Genomic DNA, 20,609 nt, shown 5'->3' on the forward strand with positions numbered 1-20,609 from the left:
TGCGCATTTTTAAAGAAAGAAAGAAACAACTCGATTCAGACTTCTGGTAACCTCTTCAGGACATGATGAACCACAGACACGTTTTTTTATAATAAATGTTTTTTTTTATTATTTCCCCTTGCTGATCATGTCTGTGGTTCATCATGTCCAGCAGAGGTTAACAGAAGTCAGAACAGAGAGGTCTGGAAAGCACCGTTCAGTCCAGTCTGACTGTAAAGGCCTGAGGTCACATGTGTGGACCAATGAGCACTTTCAACTCAAACACAGACTTGTTGTTTAACCCAACAAAAGCAGCTGCTTCACAAGAATCAATTTATTATAGTGTTTATGAGAGGAGACAAGAAGGAAATGGACTGAAGCAACACATTCTTATCTGCAAATTCATCAACAATAGTGACTCCTTTCACTTTTAACATTTAAAAGGAGTCACTATTGTTGATGAATTTGCAGAATGTGCTCAATGCCTCCGGTCATCCGAGTGCTTCAACACGTTCTCTACGCACACGGTTTGATTTTATACAGGACTGACAGATGCACTTTACAAATGAATTTGCCACAGACAAATTTAGCTTTGATTTCTGGATTAGAATGAAATAAGTGCAGACCCAAACTAAAGACATCGTTTTGGAGACCAACGTAAGATCTGGAGTCTCTCCTGAATTCTGCACACACACAGCTTACTTTAAATATGGTTGTCAATCCCAAAACTTTGCATGCAGAAAATCTTATATCACAATATTGGTAATTGTATCTAATGATGATGATATATAGATTACAATGCTTTAAATAAGGTTTGCAGGGAATCTGAATCGGGACGCAAGTGACGGTTGCATTTAGATGATTTACTGCTGAAAATGTCGTTCGGTTCACTAACAACACAGGGAGTTTGAGGGGGTTTATCCATCCAGAACCTTTGCATATATGTGGTTTTAGGATAGCATAACTTAAATCAGAAAGAAAAACAAAAGCGGTATTCGTTCCTTTTTTTGTGCTTGTTTTTGAGTCTCATTGCATTAGGAATAAGGAAATATCAGCGGTCAGGGGCCATGGGGAATCCCTCGATGCCCACACACTTCTGTCTTGCATAATCCAGTCTGGTTGAATTGTTTGTCGGGTAGCCTGAAATGTGCTTGGTAACATCTAAATAACCCGACCCAGACAGCAGCATGGTGTCGGCCTAGATCCGGCCCACATCTAGTACACGTAGATCCCACACGGCCCAGATGTGGGCCGGATCTAGTACACATAGATCCCACACGGCCCAGATGTGGGCCGGATCTAGGCCGACACCATGCTGCTGTCTGGGGAGTCAAATTATTATTTAATATGACTAAATAGACCATTAGGTTACACCTTTTAGAGTCAAATCAGGTAGATATTACAGTGATACTTTCAAAACACATTGGTTGATGATGACCTTTGACTCTTTACCATAATCTCATGACTTTCCTTTGTGTTTTTTAATTAATGATAACATAAACATTATTATTATATTGCATTGGACAGACATTAACTTGCTGCAAAAGTTAAAAAAATGATAATTTCCTTATTTAAGACTTCATGCAATAAGAGATGTAAGTAATGCAAGCTTTCATTGGCCGTCTGACTGACATGTAAAGCAACATGGTTTCTGCATCATGCTTGGGCGAGTGAAAATGTAAAGTTTATATCCCTTCAATAACAGACCAGAATGCAATTCATTCAAGAATGTCACGCATGTTTACTGCAACAATGGTGCCGCCAACTTCACATACTTTTGGAAATCCAGCGTTTAGTTGATCCTGATAAGCACTCATTGTCACAGTTGTAAACAGAACAGCTTTTTCTCCATGAGGGGGTTTGGCATCACAACGGCTTTGCATTCATTACGTTTAATGTTTCTTTTTTTTGTAGCTGAATTTTCCCTGTCCTGTTATTGCTGTTACACAAAGCTTTAAATGTTGCTCAACTGAACTCCAGCATTCGGTTCTTCTTTAGTGCTGTCAATAGTTTAAAATGTTTGGCGTCCTGCACTAGTGCAATAGCTGATAAAGTACATCCAGATGACATTCAGGCATTTTTTTAGGTCCTCCCTTTGCGGGAAACATGCACTTCCCTTTTTAGCCGCTGCCAGTTAAAGCAGAGTGTACTTTCTCAGAAATGGAAGTTAATCCTGTGAGCGTCACAGCATAATGAAAGTGAAACAAACAACGCTTGTCTGTGTGTGAGATAAAGCTTTCTTTGAAGAGTGTGCACGGATCAAACCCCTAAAATGCTCAAAAAAAGCTCCTGAAAGAGTATAAAATAATCAAAGTACAGTTTCCACTCTCATTTCTTTCTTTTATCAAAATCATGACATTTTACATCAATAAATGAAACTATAAAAAATATGCAAGTATAAAATATAACTCTCTCTCTCTCTCTCTCTCTCTCTCTCTATTTATATATAGAAATACACAGCACTGTATAAAAGTGCAACTGTTGTCACAGAAAGTTGGAAGTATGACTAACAGAGAATTTGTTTCTGCACAATCATCTTTTGATAATGATATGTCAGATAAAATGCTAGTTATGGTTATTTTGTAATATTCTGTTGAAAGCATGAATCAGATCTGCTTTATTCCTATAAGGTTAAACCACATGTATTACTGCCAGATCAGAAGCAGAAATACACTGGGGAAAAAAGGTAAAATCTAAATGAAGTGGTTGATTTAACATCACTGAATCAACTGAAAATTTCACGAGTTAAGATGACATTAGTAGGTTACCAATTTTTACAGTGTAACATTTTATTATCATGATTTCATTTCTCTTTTCTTGTACTTGGTCTTTTAATAACACAACTGAATTCAAGTATTGCGAAATAGTTTGATCTCCAGCCAAAGTCTTTACCAAAAGTCTGGTGAAAAAAAATTCCAGGGAAGCGAAAGGCGGCAGATCCATCGACCCGGGACAATGCTTTAACATGAAATAGCAGGATCACTGTCAATGCAAACATGAAATGTATCCAATTTCCTCACGACTCTCCCGATCTCTGTTTGAGTTGCAACACTGTCCTGACGGTTTTCTCCAGGGATGGACACTGTCCTGGACGGGACGTCACTAACACCCTGCACATCTGTCGCTCAGTCAGAAACCCCTCGAGAGTTTCATCCAAGTCCTTATTTCCCTCCCGATATCCGTCCAGGATGAGCAAACAATCCGTCGGCCCCAGAAGCGTCTCTCTGAGGTCAGACACTAATGCTTTTTCGTAATGAACTCTGGACTTTAGCATCTGGAAAAGATCTCCTTCCGCTCCGCTACAGTCCGCCAGCAGGACCAGATGGAGCGGGGGAACGCTGAAGGCGTTTGCCGTGATCCTTCCGGCACAGAGGGACGACAGGATTTGGGCCACGGAGGTTTTCCCGCTGCCTGGTTCTCCAAGAAGAAGGATAACCTGCCCCGTGTCGGGAAGGATGGAGCTGATGTTTAGCGATCGGTCATCTCTGGAATTGAGAGGAAGTTAAGACATGGATTAACATGGAAATCAATGAGTAATGTGTGTTTGTTGTGGTAATCTGTCAATCAGCCAGTGCTGTGTTTTTCAGCAGATCTCTGGAAACAGGCAAATTCAGCACAATTACTCGACCCTCACCAACCATTAAGAGATAAGGAAAAATAAATAAATAACACTTATATATATATATATATAAAACTTCAACCTAAATACACACTGACTCTTAGATTGAGGACCTAAATTGAGGTGCCCATGAGCAAACAAGATTATAAATCATACAGAATTAGTTTTTATGAAAATGTAAAAATGTATAAAGTTTTGTGTGATAGGTAGGTTGTAGGTGTGGGTTAGTGTGTGTGTGTGTGTGTGTGTGTGTGTGTGTGTGTGTGTGTGTTTGTGTGTGATGATGGGTAGGTTTAGGTGTAGGGTTAGTGTGTGTGTGTGTGTGTGTGTGTGTGTGTGTGTGTGTGTGTGTGTGTGTGTGTGTGTGTGTGATGATGGGTAGGTTTAGGTGTAGGTGTAGGGTTAGTGTGTGTGTGTGTGTGTGTGTGTGTGTGTGTGTGTGTGATGGGTAGGTTTAGGTGTAAGGTGTGTGTGTGTGTGTGTGTGTGTGTGTGTGTGTGTGTGTGTGTGTGTGTGTGTGTGTGGCTTAGAGTAAGGGAGATAATATACAGTTTGACTTTGTACAGTATAAAAACCATTACTTCCATGGAAAGTTCCCACAAAGATAGTGAACCAGACATGTGTGTGTGTGTGTGTGTGTGTGTGTGTGTGTGTGTGTGTGTGATGGGTAGGTTTAGGTGTAGGGTGTGTGTGTGTGTGTGCATGGCTTAGAGTAAGGGAGATAATATACAGTTTGTAGATTATAAAAACCATTACTTCCATGGAAAGTCCCCACAAAGATAATGAACCAGACATGTGTGTGTGTGTGTGTGTGTGTGTGTGTGTGTGTGATGGGTAGGTTTAGGTGTAGGGTGTGTGTGTGTGTGTGGCTTAGAGTAAGGGAGATAATATACAGTTTGTACCGTATAAAAACCATTACTTCCATGGAAAGTCCCCATAAAGATAGTGAACCAAACATGAGTTGGTGTGTGTGTGTGTGTGTGTGTGTGTGTGTGTGTGGGTATGTGTGTGTATTGTCCTTAAGAATAGAAATTGTTGATTTTTCTAAGGAAGTTTTCTTATATATTGTGATTCAACAGAAACACGTGAGTAATTCTTTACAAGTTTAAGTGAGTCAGATTCTTATTTCCCCCATATCAATCACTCACTTGCTGTAAAGTGCAAATGACTCAAGTCTCTTTTCCACGTCCGCGTCTGTGTCCGTGTCGATCTGTGAATACCGCTGTGTCTGTACGTGCCTCAGAGACGGAGGGTTTTCTGCAGGTTCTGCACAAATCAAAGACAAACAAGAGTCACAAGAGCTTTTCCACTTGACTAATGCTCAGATCAGCTGAATTCATGACCCGCTTCAGTGATTCAAGATCACATGAAGCCTCCAGATGTGCTTCAGAATGCGATGTAGACGCTTTAATATGCTATTTACAGTAGGAAATGAGTGTGCTGTCGCAGTCAGGGGTAAAAGGCTCAAGGGTAATCATCATATTTCCGGTTTCTACTGAACTGAACATGCATCAGCTGTTTAACCATTAATTAATCATAATAAAGAACACGCTTTACCTTCTGAGGTCATGTGACAGGCTTGTGGTCTGTTCTCGTTCACTGTCAGTAAAGCTGGGAATGAAAGAGACATTCATGCATGAGACAAATACTGTTCAATGAAATGAATAGAGAGTTCATTGTGTTGAGGTACAATAAAAATAAATGCCTTATTTTAGTTATTCTGCAGGTTCAAAACGTACAGCAAAAATATGTTTAAAATATATGCTAAATATAAATATATATGTTTGTTAAATGCAGGTTAAGTAAATTAAAAATGTATTAAGTTTAAACCTTAAAATGTCAAAATATATTACAAAATAAACTTCAAGGAGCAAGAACATATATTTCCAATCTTAAAATATAGTTTGGATAAATGCAAAATGTATTTCTAAAAATATAAATATATTTTGATTAAAGGTCCCGTTCTTCGTGATCCCATGTTTCAAACTTTAGTTAGTGTGTAATGTTGCTGTCAGAGCATAAATAATATCTGTAAAATTATAAAGCTCAAAGTTCAATGCCAAGCGAGATATTTTATTTAACAGAAGTCGCCTACATCGAACGGCCCGTTTGGACTACATCCCTCTACTTCCTGCTTTAATGACGTCATTAAAACCGTGTTTTGACTAACCTCCGCCCACAGGAATGCTCCCTCAACTCTACCGAAATTCGTTTATGTACTTGCGCACTTCTTATAACTTACTGTGTTTACTCAGCTCTTACGGTGATTTTCTGAAGTAAAACTGACGCTTCATCTTTTGTGTGATGTACAATAAACTTTATTAAACTCATCAGTATATGTTTGATCATCATTCAGACAGCAGACTTGTAGGCTATTAATAGTGGATACATACAAGCAGATGACAAATACGTTATAATAACCGTAATTAAACTACTAAACTATACCTGTTCCATCTCTATACAGCACTCTGACTCTGTAGGCATTATTGTCCGACTCGAAATGAACACCGTTACTGAGAGTTTCTGATATTATCATCATTCCGTGAGATGAAATTGTCCTTAGAGACTGAGCGCGAGCTCATGAAGCTCCGCCCCCTGGGTCGTGCAGCAGAAGCTTATTTGCATTTAAAGGGCACACACTAAAACAGCGCGTTTTTCTGAGCCCCAAAAAATGACAATTTAAACATGCTGTAAAAAATGATCTGTTGGGTATTTTGAGCTAAAACTTCACATACACACTCTGGGGACATCAGAGACTTATTTTACATCTTGTGAAAAGGGGCATAATATGGGACCTTTAAAAATATATAAAAAAAGGCATGAGTATATCAAAATATAAATTTATGTAAAGGTAATATATTTTTTATATATTATAAAAATATAAAGGTAATTTATATTTTTTAAGTCATGTTGATATGTTACATATATTATCGATAAAACACTTATATATTTTAAAATTGACTTTTTATATATATATAAGCCTATGTGTGTATGTATATGTATTAGGGCTGTCAAACGATTAATCGCGATTAATCGCATCCAAAATAAAAGTTTGTTTTTACATAATATATGTGTGTGTACGGTGTATAATTATTTTCTATATATAAATACACACACATGCATGTATATATTTAAGAAATATTTGCATGTATATACTGTGTATATATATTTATATTATATATAATTTATATTATATATAAATATTTTATATATAAATAACACATTTTTCTTAAATATATATGCATGTGTGTGTATTTATATATAGAAAATAATTATACTCCATACACACACATATATATTATGTAAACACAAACTTTTATTTTGGATGCGATTAATTGCGATTAATCATTTGACAGCCCTAATATATATATATATAGTCATGTTGATATATTTTATATATTATTAATATTTATATATATTTTGAAATGTACTTTTATATACAAATATATTATTCATAAATTATCAAACATATCAGAATGACTTATATAATATACATTTTTAAATATAAATAAATATATATATTTATTCATGTTGATATATTTATATTTTAAAATGTACTTTAGATACAAATATATAAATGTATTATTATATATGTATTGCATGCTCTCAACGTCCACAGGAAATATATTGTTTTGTTTTTACAGTATACTTCATAGTGACATTCATATCATAAGCACAATTAATTAGTGTGCGGGAAACGACCGATGTAAATGTGAGAAACTCACAGTCAGTGTTGTCAGAGGGCGAGTGCGGGAACAGTAAAGCACATTTAGATGATTCATTTCGTCTGTTTTTCTGACCTGGTAATAGATAGAGAAACAGATCACATACATGTTTTATCATTATTTATTGGAATTCACCCATGGCTGCACATTAAAAGAGGATACGAAACAGCATTTTTGCATAGTCATATCTTCTGATCATAAGCTGTTGATTATTCTGTTCAGCATTCAGCTCATAATCATGAAACGGACAAATGTTTTGCAGTGTCAGGATTACTTGGGGAAAATTTGTTTTGTCAGGAAATCTAAAAAAAAATCTGCTTCTTCTCGTATAAACCTCCGATTAAAAACAGCGTATGTTCAGTGTACGTGATTTCACTTAAAAAAAGACCATTTCATTTGTAGTTAGTTAAGATAGTTGAGTAACCAGTTGCTCCGCACGTGAGTGACTGATCTGGGATTCACCTGTGATGTAAACTGCTCGTTTTTCCTGCAAATACTGAAGATTGATCAACTGGGGACTCTCTGTTTACACGTCACATGATGCTGACTCACAAAACTGCTTTCTATAACATCAATCCCGGGCTATTTTTGGGATGGAATATGATCTATTAAAAATAGTAAGTGAAGCAGTAAGGAACATTCACCAATAACTGGTTTAAAAATAGAGTCTTTGTTACATTGATGTCACGTGACATCAGAGTGATGTTGTCATGTGACAGAATACGGCAGAAATAGTAAGATAACCGTATTAGTATGTTTTATGAACATAACCCAAAGTCATGACTCATGACTGATAATATTAATATGGCAATGCTATGGTATTGGATTGGTCAGTAACGGCTGAGGTTAGTTAAGGGTAATTTACTGGGTCATTCCTGTTTCTGCAGGTTTTGGTTTCATAATGTTTAGATGTGTGCATGTACAAAATGTAATTTATGAATTTTCAAGGTTCATCTTTTTTTCAGAAGTGTCTAGTAACACATGCACATGAATGACTAATGAGTTTTTCACATGTCAGCTGATTTGTCAGGTATTTCCTGATAGTGATCCAACAGGGGATTCCCTCTGTAAGGTATTTAATATCATATGATGTTGACTCACATGATTACTCTCTCAAACACACTATAAATCAATCAAGCAAATCCACAGCGGCTACACCTAAAACTTCACCAGATCTGATCGAGACTTGCTAAATGACACGCTTTAATGGACTGTGAAGAACAGTGATAGGATCAGTGGTTTTGAGACTCGGTACTCTACATGTTACTTCAAATTATACCATGGTAAATGTCCAAAAATCATGGTATTACTATGGTATATGTCAAAAATGATTTTTTTTAGGTATGTAAGTGAATGTGCACTGTTATCAAAGTACCATTGCTCCTCCTCCGCAGAATGACGTAGATGAAGGTTATGGCTAACAGCACGACGACCACGGCTCCGATCCACCCGTACTGAGCAGAGCATTCATGAAGGATTTCATCTGTGGAAACGAGAAACACTGCTGTTAAACTGCACTTATAAGCTCATGATGGATTTTCCAGCGGGACAGAAACTGCCACAAATTAATCATCAAAAAGTTACATTTAAATATAAATACACACACGCACACACACACACACACATATATATATATATATATTGCATTAAATTTTATTTTCATTTTCATTTTAGTTAAATTCTAATTATTGCCTATGTAGTTTTAGGTTACTTAATTTTTGTTATTTAAGTACTTTAACTTAACTAAATGAAAATGAGAAATGTTGCCTTGTAAACTATTTGAAATGAAACAAGTTGTTGGTTTTTTTCAACGTAATGAAGATAGTTTTATATATAAGCTATTTTACAACAGCTTTGAACCAGTGCTGTTTTAATGTATTTGAAATACTACTATAGTTTTGTTAATATTTTGAATTAGATGTTATTTTTATATTTTCTTTATATATATTTTTTTTTAATTTTCATTATATTCTATATTTTCATTTTCATTTTAGTTCACGTTTTAGTAATTTTGTTGTGTTTTTAAAAAAAATAATTCTATAGACCTTCTGTAGCCCCGCCCCCTTTTCAGCGCTGCGCTCGTTGTCTTTTGACTTCCGGTCTGTATTTTCACAGCGATTTTGCTTTGTTTATTAATGAACGGCTCGTTTTAAAATCTTCCCGGTCTACTGACATTTGTTTAGTCATCTGCTTTAAACACTACAGTCTTCATGATAACTTTCGTTAACTTTACATTAAGTAAATCCACTTCAAAAGCTAATTACTCCTGGACAGCAATGCCATAGAAATATACAGAGCGACCGCAAAAACGGAAGTTAAAAGACAATATTCTAAAGATGGCGGCGTCCTCGTTTCTCTGGCGCATAAGGTCTATATAGTTTAAGTTTATTTTTTTGTTATTATTGTTATTAATGTTACCTTGGAAACTAGCTGACATAAAATAAGTTTAAGTTTTTTATTTTTCATTTTATTTCAGTTAGTTTATTTCAAGTAATGAAAACATTTTTTTTATGGTTTTAGTTTTAGTTAATGATAATAACACTGTTTCGATACGGCTCATCCAATCAGAGCTATACATTTCTGCCAATAAACAAAAATTAAATTAAAGCTAATCGCAGTACTACTCTATCAACACTTCTACTGAATGTGATCATGCACTGAATGCAAAAAAACATGGCATAATGTGTAACGTTGTTACATAACAGAAGATATTTCCTTTCAGACTTGCTTTAGGGTGAAACTTGATATTCTAACCGTATTCACAATGAGACTCGAGTCTGCTGGAAAAAAACGGTAACAAAGCCTCCATATTTGAAGTTAAAAACTTAGGTTTCTACCTTGACAGTAGTCTTAAACTGACCAAGCAAATTAATGCCACTGTTAGAGCCAGCTTTTATCATTTACGACGATTAGCCAAAGTCAAGCCATTTTTAAACAGGAATAGCTTCGAAACAATTATTCACGCTTTTATTTCAACACGACTTGACTATTGCAACTCACTATATGTTGGGTTACCTCTCACCTCCATCTCTCGTCTTCAGATGGTCCAAAACGCGGCTGCCCGTCTGCTCACTGGCAGCCGAAAGCGAGATCACATCACCCCAATCCTACGCTCTCTGCATTGGTTACCGGTTCGATTCAGAATTGATTTTAAAATTTTATTATTTGTTTACAAATCTCTTAACAACCAAGCCCCCAAATACCTTTCCGATTTAATTATCATTCATAATCCATCCACACTGTTAGACTTTTCTGTAATTTCTACAGTTATTTACTTTAAATCCCCCAGTATTATACTGCTATTTCTCTTTGCAGTAAATAACTGTGATTCCCATTGCATCATGGGAATTTTCTGTGACGTCTAACACCACATACAGAGACTTACTGTATTTTTTAAATTTGCTGTATACTACTGTATTTGACGTAACTGCCTCTCTGGCTGGCAACATTCCACCGTGCTTTTTATTTCCTAATTTTTGCCTTACACCTCGTGTCTACAACGCTATAATAGCCAGAGGCTGTCTATATTGGACACATTGAAGCGACTGGACCTTTAAATGCAAACCTGTCTGTCCCTTGTCAGAAATAGCGCGAGCGCTTGGACTCGTATCGGACTACGTCAGAAATATAACGGCCGCGGCGCATCTGTCTGGGATTTGTCGTGTCGCGTCAGAGCATCCAGTGTAGGCAATGGGGTCTGTGTTTTGTTGGATCGCGACGTTCGTGTCTGGCCCGGGGAAGAGACGGAATTCACTTCACCGAGAGAGAGATCAGCAAGCAAGGTAAAAAAAAAAAAAAAAAAAAACCTTCTGTGTGTATTGACAGGATTGTGCCCAGTTTAACCTATGATATAACGTTAACGTTAGCCTAACGTTACTCGTCAACATGGCGGTAACGAACTTTACCATGGTAAACTGAGCTAACGTTCAATTTTACACACTTTGTTAACGTTAGATTGAATTGTGAATATGCCAACGAGCAACGCGTTTACATAAACAATAAATGTGAATAAACTAATGTGAAATTCTGTTTATAGCCTAATGTTGGCCTACTGATGAGAACCTTTATAGTTTTAGCATTATTTTTCAAACTATACCTTATAGTTTTTTTTTAATGGAATTTAATATTTACTTCCATTTTGTGTTTAAAGGCAACTGCAACAAAGCGCCAATTCGCGCCAGACTTCTAGCAAGATTCCAGAGGTAAGTTAGGCCAGCCCAGATTTGTGATATATTTTGAGATAAGTTTGCTGAAATGATTAGCATACGCTATGTGAAAATTGCTTTGAGCCACTGGTGCAGACTAGGTAGCTTACAATATCTTATAAAATCTCTATAAACTTTATATCAAATAAGTGACCTTTGCATTATGTCTAATTTTATTACACAGCAAATGAACCAATCAGAAGACGGACCATTGTCTTTGTTCAGTCTCACCAGATAAATGTATCCAGGTAAACACTGCAGTAAAACTCTCACTAATTCATTCATACCAAATCTAGCATTCTAAACAACTTAAGTTTATATTTTTGCATTATTTTGATATTTTATTAGCCAGAAGACTCTACCATTGCAGTCCCACCTGACTAGGAAGGTCCTAATATCAGCGCACAGGTGGGTTATACTGGAGGAAGGAGAACGATCATCACACAGTGATTTCTTGCATGTGTCTTACTGTGTATTTGTCTCAAACAGGGACCCCTTCACTGCAGACAAGCTAAAATGGGCTAAAATCATCGATTTCAGTCGTTTTTTCTATGGATCTCAGCATTTTTGGACAGAATTTAGGATTTGTAAGTATTAAAATTTAATCTGGCATAATTTAATTTAGTTCTTTTGTATGCTATTTATTGACAAAAGCTGTTTACAAATATATATTCTTAAGTTTTTGTGAAAATAATAAATAAAAATTAAAAAAGGAGGTTAAAAATAATGTGACACTAATATTCTCTCTCTCTCTCTCTCTCTCTCTCTCTCTCTCTCTCTCTCTCTCTCTCTCTCTCTCATATAGTTTTGGAACCGGGATCTCCTCTGAAGGACTGAGTACATTTGTGTTTGTGGGCACGCATGCTGACCAGGGAACATTCTGATGTTGTCAATCAAGTTCTGAACAGGAACCAATCTTTGGAGAAGTTCATTTATTCACAAAGGTGGACAAAAACATTGTGTTGGCTTTTTAAAGATTATTTTGATGATGATTTTTACTCCTATGCTGTAGAAAAGATGGAGTAGACAGTCAGACATTGATAATAATAAGAAATGTTTCTTGAGCATCAAAGAGACTTCTTTCAAAAACATTAAGACACTTAAATACTTCTTTTGGCCACCAGTGTACATGAATCCAACACATTTTTGGAAATAAGTGAAATTATTTTTAAGGTGGGGTTATGTGTCTTGTATTGTGAAAAGAACTGTGTTTTGTCCTGTTTTGGACATTTCCTTTTTGAATGCTTAAAAATGTATTTATATTCTGCAGTTTTATGAATGTAATGGATGATATTTCATTATAATACTTGTATAAGCTAAACAACCAATGACTCTACATTCATTTAGTCAAATGCTAATGTTTTGTTTATGGTTTTATGTATGTTTTCAAAAATGTTTGCAGTGAAGGACAGCACATAATGTGTTAATTTAACACGTTTACACATCTTTGTGCTAACCTCTCTGACATATTTACTTTGTTAAAATCATTAACACAATGAATGAGTTAAAATTAACACAAAAAAATGTTGTCTCTAAACTCACCCATTAATGTGTAAAAATTTCACACATCATTTCCAGCATTGGCATGTTTATTTTGTGATATATCCGAAATGTTTTAAATAAAAAAATGGTATTTTGTGATAACTTTGTCTAATTGGTTTATATGAAAGTAGTACTTATGTAGGATAAAAATAAAATTAATCATATATCAAAATTATCAAATCTAATTTATATTTAGTACAAATAAAAATAATTACAGTAGTGTACTGATTAGCTTCGTTTTTACAGTAATGCACTGTACTGATTAGCTTCGTTTTTACAGTAATGCACTGTATTTACACAAAACTGAAATACGGTTTGGTACTGTAACTCTTAATTACAGTAACTTACTGGCAACAGTGTTGCCAGTAAGTTACTGTAAAAAACCCTTGAAAAGTCTAACAGTGCAGATCACTCAGATCAAGAGATCATCATCTCCTGGCTGTCCCACGTTCTCGCTTAAAACGAAGAGGTGATCGGGCTTTTGCAGTAGTCGGCCCTAAGCTGTGGAACACTCTACCACTACATCAGCCTCCACACTAGCTGAATTCAAATCTTTGCTGAAAACACATTTTTTCTCTAAAGCGTTCAATGTACCATAACTTGTATGTTATTGTCTTGTTTGTTTGTTTATTTTACTTATCTTACTGTACAGCACTTTGGCCAACCAAGGTTGATTTTAAATGTGCTCTATAAATAAAATTGATTTGAAATTGATTTGATATTTATCGGAAACAGGTCTGTTTTTATGTGCGTGTGTGTCTTTGTCAGCACATTTCATATCATCTGCCCCCTCATTGCAGAAACACTTCAAGGAAAATCTGCCTCACACAAGTCATAAGCGCTGGAAAACATTGGCAACTTTCACATCTGTAGGTTGATACTGATTTTCACATTTTCATTTTATAAAGATCACTTCTTTCTCAGAAGTGCTCATGATATCAAGCATTTGTTTCCGATCGGAATGATACATCGCAAAAAATTATTTTTTTGTCTTGTTTTCCATTGAAATTATTTCAACATTCTTAAATCAACGTACATTTACTGGATAAGCAAAATGATTTAAAAATAGAATAGAAATAGATACAAATTAAGTGAGTTTATGCTTGAAACAAGAACAAATCTCTGCCAATGGGGTCAGAAAAATAAACTAAATTCAAGGGGAAAGCTTGATTATTTTTCAGATCCCATTTGCAGAGATTTGTTCTTGTTTCAAGCATAAACACACTTAATTCTGATTAAGTCTTGAGTCATTTTGCTTCTCAAGTAAACACCATCTGTCACTTCATATACTCAAGCTCTTTAAAGCTGGATGGATTCTGATTGGCTGATAATCTTTATATGGTTCATCAGCTAGGGGGAAAAATTGGAAATCACATACTTCCCTACTATATATAGTAGGTGAAAAACAGTGAGTGACAAAAAAAAGTATGTCAGAGTTCACAGTACTCATAAAAGAGATTCTGAAGTGTGCATACGATGGACACTTTACTATCCCATGAGGCCACGGGAGAGGATTTCTGAAGCGACGCAACTGACACTGGTAAGTCACATGACAGAAACCACATGGCGAATGTAATACATCCAAATTTCATCCATGCTACCCATCTTCATTCTATATAGAGCATACTTTTTTCAACAGTCACAAAGTAAATTCAAATACAAATGTAGCGCCTACTCGTACACTATGTGATTCCGGACTCAGCGTATAAATATTCATCATTATATATATCAGGCCTTATAGTAGTGAACACACCTGGGATGCTGAAGGAGGCCGTCTGCTGGATCTCCCCACTCCTGAGGAAAGAGCAGGTGTAGTTGTTCACGAGATCTCGTCTCACCGTCAGCGTGCTGATCACTTTGACCAGGTCCTCGTCTGTATAGTGCGCAGAGCTGTTGGACATCTCCGTGAGGTTCGTGTTCTGACCGTCGCTCCAGAAAACCTGAGGTGACGGGAATCCCTGAGACTCACAGGAGAGCTCCACTTCATCCTGACCCACTTTCCTCACGCTTTTCTTTATGGGAGTATAAGGAGCTGGAAAACATAAACGTAATACAGTACATAAGTTATATGCAAGGTGCAAGTTAAAGAGAAACATATGAAAATGTGTTCAGGATTGTGGATGGGTTTGGAATACTATACTAGGTCTATTTTTGTAGTATGATGTATATTGTGCAAATACAGTATGCAAATTTACTGTATGCATTGAACTCAACCCCGAACTCTACCACGACAAATTCTACATATGCCAAAATGTGCAGTATATATATAAATGAATGCACTGCAGCATAAGTATATGAAACCGAAAACATTGCTATTTAATATATGAATAAAAAAAATTGTAATTTAGAATTCAATACCACATATGCAGTAGAAAGAGTACTATTAAGTGTCCCATAATGCATTGCAGCAGTTAGTTAAACTGCAAACCAATCAACTGACACTTTAAAACGGCTATAAAAATGTCAAGCTTGTGTGTTTTATAAGGCAAAAGCACCTGTAACATTGAGCGTGACTTGCTTGTAGTCTCCCTCAAGTCCCTCTTTCACGATACACCGGTATGTTCCCGAATCTTTTATCTGGAGCTTTTTCAAGTGTAAAACCGCTCGGTTTTTTCCCAGCTGTTCTTGGATGAGCTGCGCCCGTTTTCTGAACTCATCATTGGTGTAAATGGTGTTTTCTGTGCCTTTCTCGAGCCGATACACGTCCACGTCTGGCTTCGGGTTGATGCGGGTCCATATGACGGTGAGGTCTGAGGGTTGTTTGACCGCGGAGAACACACACACCAGCTCGACGTCCCCGTGCAGCTCGGCCTCGTAAGAACTCTTCTGTACATTCACTGTAAACAGGCCTAGAGGAAGACAGGATGAAAAAATATATATTTTATTTTAAAGGGGACATATTAGGCACTTTTTTCAAAGTCAAAGTCTCTACTAGAATGTTTTCATGCTTGAATGTTAAAAATAAAACATTATTTGTCCCATAATCTCCATTGTTGCAGCTCCTCTTTTACCAGTCTTTCAGTAACGCTCTGTTGAAGATGAAGCCCCTCCTTCTGAAAAGCGCACTGTGCTCTGATTGGTCGGCTGGAGCAGTGTGTTGTGATTGGTCGAGCGCTTTGAGCGTCTTTGGGAAATGTCCCTCCCCCTTACCTTAACCGCCAGTTTCAACACACTACTAACTAACTCGACCAGGCCCCTTTATTCTGCGTATGAATTACTCAAATGAGGAATATTGTGACGTGTTCGTTCCCGGAAGAAACTCAAGACTGGAGGAGTTTCAGGGAGTTCAGAAACACTGACACTGATATAGAGAAGAACTCCCGCTGGAGGGACTTTGTAACTTTGCATAGCTTTTTCATGCTCAAACAGCAACATTACACACTGAAGAAAGTGTAAAAAGCATATTCAGAGCCATTTAAAACATTAGATAGGTATAAGACCACTTCATCAGAGTTCAGAACTGGAAGTGAAATGCTCAAGGTAAATTTTCTTGCTCAAATCTTGCACTTTCACAGCTCATGAGACATACCGGAGCTCTCAGTTGCGTTTTATCAGCTTTATTTTAAATGAGTTAGCCTACTATAGTCATCATCAGTAAGATTATAATAATGAAGTGTGAATAGCAGCTCAGGTCATTTGATGAGAAGTGTTTGATGAGATCTCTGACTATCATGACAAATATAAGCAGTTTGTCACTCTCAGTTGAAACCTTAATTTGCTACATTCATTTCTCTCGTATTAGCAGTTTCTAGATTCATCTTTTATCATTTAAAGCACACAGATATGTGTAATGCATATTAGTCATACCTGAGACTGAGACGGCAGGCCATAGCAGAGCCTGAAATATGAAGACCCACGTTCCCCTCATTGACCCTGCAAGTAAAGACAACACATCAGACTGAAATCACACACAATCCTTCTGATCTGAAGCCCAAACTGAGCTGTAATGAAGAGTTTGTGCGTGTATCTATGAGCAGAACTGGTCACTGATGTCATAACCCACAATGATTCAGCAGCGATTCACTTCATGATTTACAAAGACTGAACCAAAAGAGTCTGCATTAATGACTATTACAAAGCAGTTTTGTTGTTGTTGTTGTTGATTTGTCATGTGACCTGATATGAGTCAGACCAATGGCATCACCGTGTGACTAGATGATTTAGCATATTAACTGATTCACATGCGGGACAAAACCTAAAGAACCCCAGGTAGATTATCTCAGAAATACAGTGACCGTTCTTCCTCAGAAAGGAAGATCTCTTTCTAAATGAAGCTTATCCAGTTAGTCTTACACACATTTCTCAATTTCCATAACAGACACCATAGCAAAGCTTTCATGGTAACACTTTAAGGTTCATTAGTTAATGCACTAACTAACATGAATGAGCAATACATTTTTCAATCTTTGTTAATATAAGTTAATAAAAATACAGCTGTTTATGCTAGTTCACAATGCATTAACTAATGTTAACAAATACAACCTTTGATTTTATTAATGTATTAGTAAATATTGAAATTAATATTAACTAATATTAATAAATGCTGAAGAAGTATTGTTCATTCTTAGTTCATATTAACTAAGGTTGTTAACTCATGTTAACTAATGAGCCTTATTGTAAAGTGTTGTTACCGCTTTCATGTGTTGAGAACAAAAAAAGTTAAAATGTTCATAATGTCATGAATCCAGATAGACTGATATATAACACACACATATACACATATCACGTTTAATTGTGTAACTTGTGGTTTTCTTTGTTATCGTTCCTTCCTACACCATTTCTTTTAACCCCCATTGAACTGTCCAGTGACTTGAGTCAACTCAAGATCACTTCTTGAGTAGTTTGCCAAAAGTACCTTCAGGAAAGCAAGTGTGAATTATAAACAGACTTCTTATCTCTACATTCACACGATCATAGTGAGACTGAGAGGAATGGTGATGTTATCAAACTCTTCACTCTCATGTTGGTTATTATCTCATTAGCTGTTTGATTGTGAACACGAACAGGAACTTTTACGTTGGATTCCCCAGGTTACTATAGTTTACATCACTGGGAAAAACTTGTGAGTTAATGAGTAAAAGAAAAACAACAACACCACCCACATGGATAATCTCACTCAAAGATAAAAATAGCGAGTAACCCTTGGGCAACCCCAGGTTAATTGGTTGGCAAACAAACTCTAGTAAGTCCCCTTTTTATTTTTTTGAGTTTCAGCCAACAACCTTTGGGAAACCAGTCTCATAATCTACCACAAACATTTTCTATCCAATTAAGAAGATGTGGTTTCTAAAGATTATCCACTTTAGCCTGAATGAGGAAATTCTTACTTCATACCCTTAAACAGAAGTGTAAACTACCCAAATAAGATCAGTCTTCAGGAATACTCTGTATATTTTTGTATGTCAGAGTAATTTTAAGATCATAGTGAAATCTGAAAAGAATATGTCACTGTCTTTTACAAAAAACTCTACACATGCATGTGGTACGCCAAGGCACTGCAAAGAATACCATGTCAAAAAACATGGGCCTGGTTTCACAGACAGGGATTAAACCAGGATTAGAAGTTAAGGCCAATTTATACAGTACTTCAGCGTCAAGTGTACGCCATAGCCGACACCATCGTGGGCATTTATACTTCTGCGTTCTGTCTGGGTTGCTCTGCAATTACACCACTGAAACACTATTTGGCGGTAGGGTTTCGATGTTCCACTGTGTTGAGTTTCTTCGCCGCTGTTTTGAGTATAGGCTAAACAAATAATGGCGGAAATTAGTGCAATTACTAAAACTAAAATGCAGAAACAAGAGAAGGCGTTGGAGGAGATGATACGTAAACCGGTTGAGGAAAAAGAGGGTGAATATTCTGTGCTTGTCTGGCCACTGATAGACATGGACGAGGAAATGCATTTCAGATATTTTCGAATGTTGGCCGGTAGATTCGACGATTTGGTTTGTTGTGTGCAGCCATTTATCGTATATCAGTGAACTTCTGTTTTTAAAAATGGCGGCGTTGAAGGAAACGCGATCCTACAAAGCCGACCAATCACAGATCTTGCGGGCGTGTGGTTACATTTTTGGGGGAAGCAGAAGTATAAATTGGGCTTTAGTTAATATCGGACGTTTAAGTAGCTTTTATAAACGAGCTTTAGAAAAAACATTACAGGTTTGCATCTGTAGATGAAACAATGGCACGGACATATTTAAAGATATATCAGTGCAAGCTGCTTTCAGTTAAAACAGCTCAAACATGCGTTTTAGTCTGGGATTAGGCTTAAGTTTGTGAAACGGGAGGATGGTTTACCATGGCACATTTCTAAATAATTAAAAATAAATGAACAAAACTGGAAAATTATTAAATATAAATAAAACAAAACATTATTATGGTACCGCATGTAATACAATAGTACTTTTTAAGTGGTATCTAGCTTTATGAAAACAAAGAACTAAGCTCAGGCTTAAACATGTTCAGTCCCATAGCTACAATAACAAGAGATTCTTCACAGTGCTGAATCCATTTAACCCTTTTAAAAAGACCATATAGAGGCTCTACTGCATACATCATTTTACAGAGATTACAGGGGAGGATTTCCATTTGTATGTCATGACAGGTACCAAAACAATGATATTTAATTGTATAAAAGCCTTAAACAAAGAAAAATAAATAAGAAACTGGTGCCAGTTGCATAAACAGTCAAGACTGTGTCTTAAGAAGCATTCTGACGAAATAGCAGTTAGGAGATTTGTCTTAAAGATAACTAACTTGTAAGATTAGTCTAAGCATTTTATGCAACTGGCTCTTGAATGTAATTATGATAGCCCCCATATACAGCATAACTAGAGAAAATGATATTATTCACTATAAAAAAGTTTTTTAAAAAACATATTACTACCACTATGACAATTCCATGACACTTTGCCAAATTCCTTTGTGCACAAAACTCTCCTTTTAAGTGCATCATATTGCAGAAATACAGCTGGCAGCAAAACCAGCTTCAACAAAACCACAGGATGTTAAATTGGGTGATTACACACTGTAAACAACAGCTTAACATGTATGACTTTAAAATGACAAATTCAACAGAAAATAGCCCAGTAAATTAAAATCAGTAACTCCAAATTTACTATATCCACTATATCTAATCCACTATCCACTATACCACTAATACCACTATATCTATTAGTAGACATCAGATTATATATATATAGTGTGTGTGATTATATATACACGAAATTGCTTACTTACTGAATGATGAATGTCGCGCATGAGCAGAAGCATGTAACCTCTGTGGCTCAGTGTTGTGTTTCTGCGGGTTTGAGGAGAGGATCTGCTGTAAAAGCTTCTCGAGCGCGTCCTCGGCTCCTCCTTCTCGCTGCTCATTGGTTGAAGGCCGAGAGTTTCAAAGAAAATCGAGTCTCGTAGAAAAAAATCCTGATCAATTCAGTTTTGCTTCCCTTCATCCACGGGTACTGAGAACGCAATGACAGGACCGTTAAATCATCGCAGAATCCGGTAAATCATCTCTGGAATGAACATGTAGATTC

The 20,609-nt window shown here is 36.4% G+C and overlaps 4 protein-coding genes across 4 annotated transcripts in view; all 4 read right to left on the minus strand.

The window, feature by feature from the left end:
- LOC307144915 (uncharacterized protein) overlaps nt 1-20,609 on the minus strand; it is a 262,913-nt gene that overhangs the window by 103,180 nt on the left and 139,124 nt on the right. The gene's annotated exons all lie outside the window — the stretch shown is intronic.
- Nucleotides 1-20,609, minus strand: part of LOC307144903 (uncharacterized protein) — a 258,364-nt gene that overhangs the window by 81,266 nt on the left and 156,489 nt on the right. The gene's annotated exons all lie outside the window — the stretch shown is intronic.
- LOC307144894 (uncharacterized protein) overlaps nt 1-20,609 on the minus strand; it is a 178,136-nt gene that overhangs the window by 21,253 nt on the left and 136,274 nt on the right. The gene's annotated exons all lie outside the window — the stretch shown is intronic.
- Nucleotides 1,469-20,456, minus strand: LOC307144895 (CD276 antigen). The gene is made up of 9 exons (XM_079847597.1): nt 20,307-20,456; nt 16,878-16,943; nt 15,566-15,919; nt 14,824-15,102; nt 8,699-8,806; nt 7,324-7,398; nt 5,156-5,209; nt 4,747-4,864; nt 1,469-3,464 (listed from the first exon to the last, which is right to left on the minus strand). Exons 1-9 carry the CDS (start codon nt 20,443-20,445, stop codon nt 2,996-2,998), a joined length of 1,662 nt encoding a protein of 553 aa, XP_079703723.1. The 5' UTR covers nt 20,446-20,456; the 3' UTR covers nt 1,469-2,995.

Source organism: Squalius cephalus, assembly GCF_949319135.1.
Source record: "Squalius cephalus genome assembly, chromosome: 17".
Taxonomy (NCBI): domain Eukaryota; kingdom Metazoa; phylum Chordata; class Actinopteri; order Cypriniformes; family Leuciscidae; genus Squalius; species Squalius cephalus.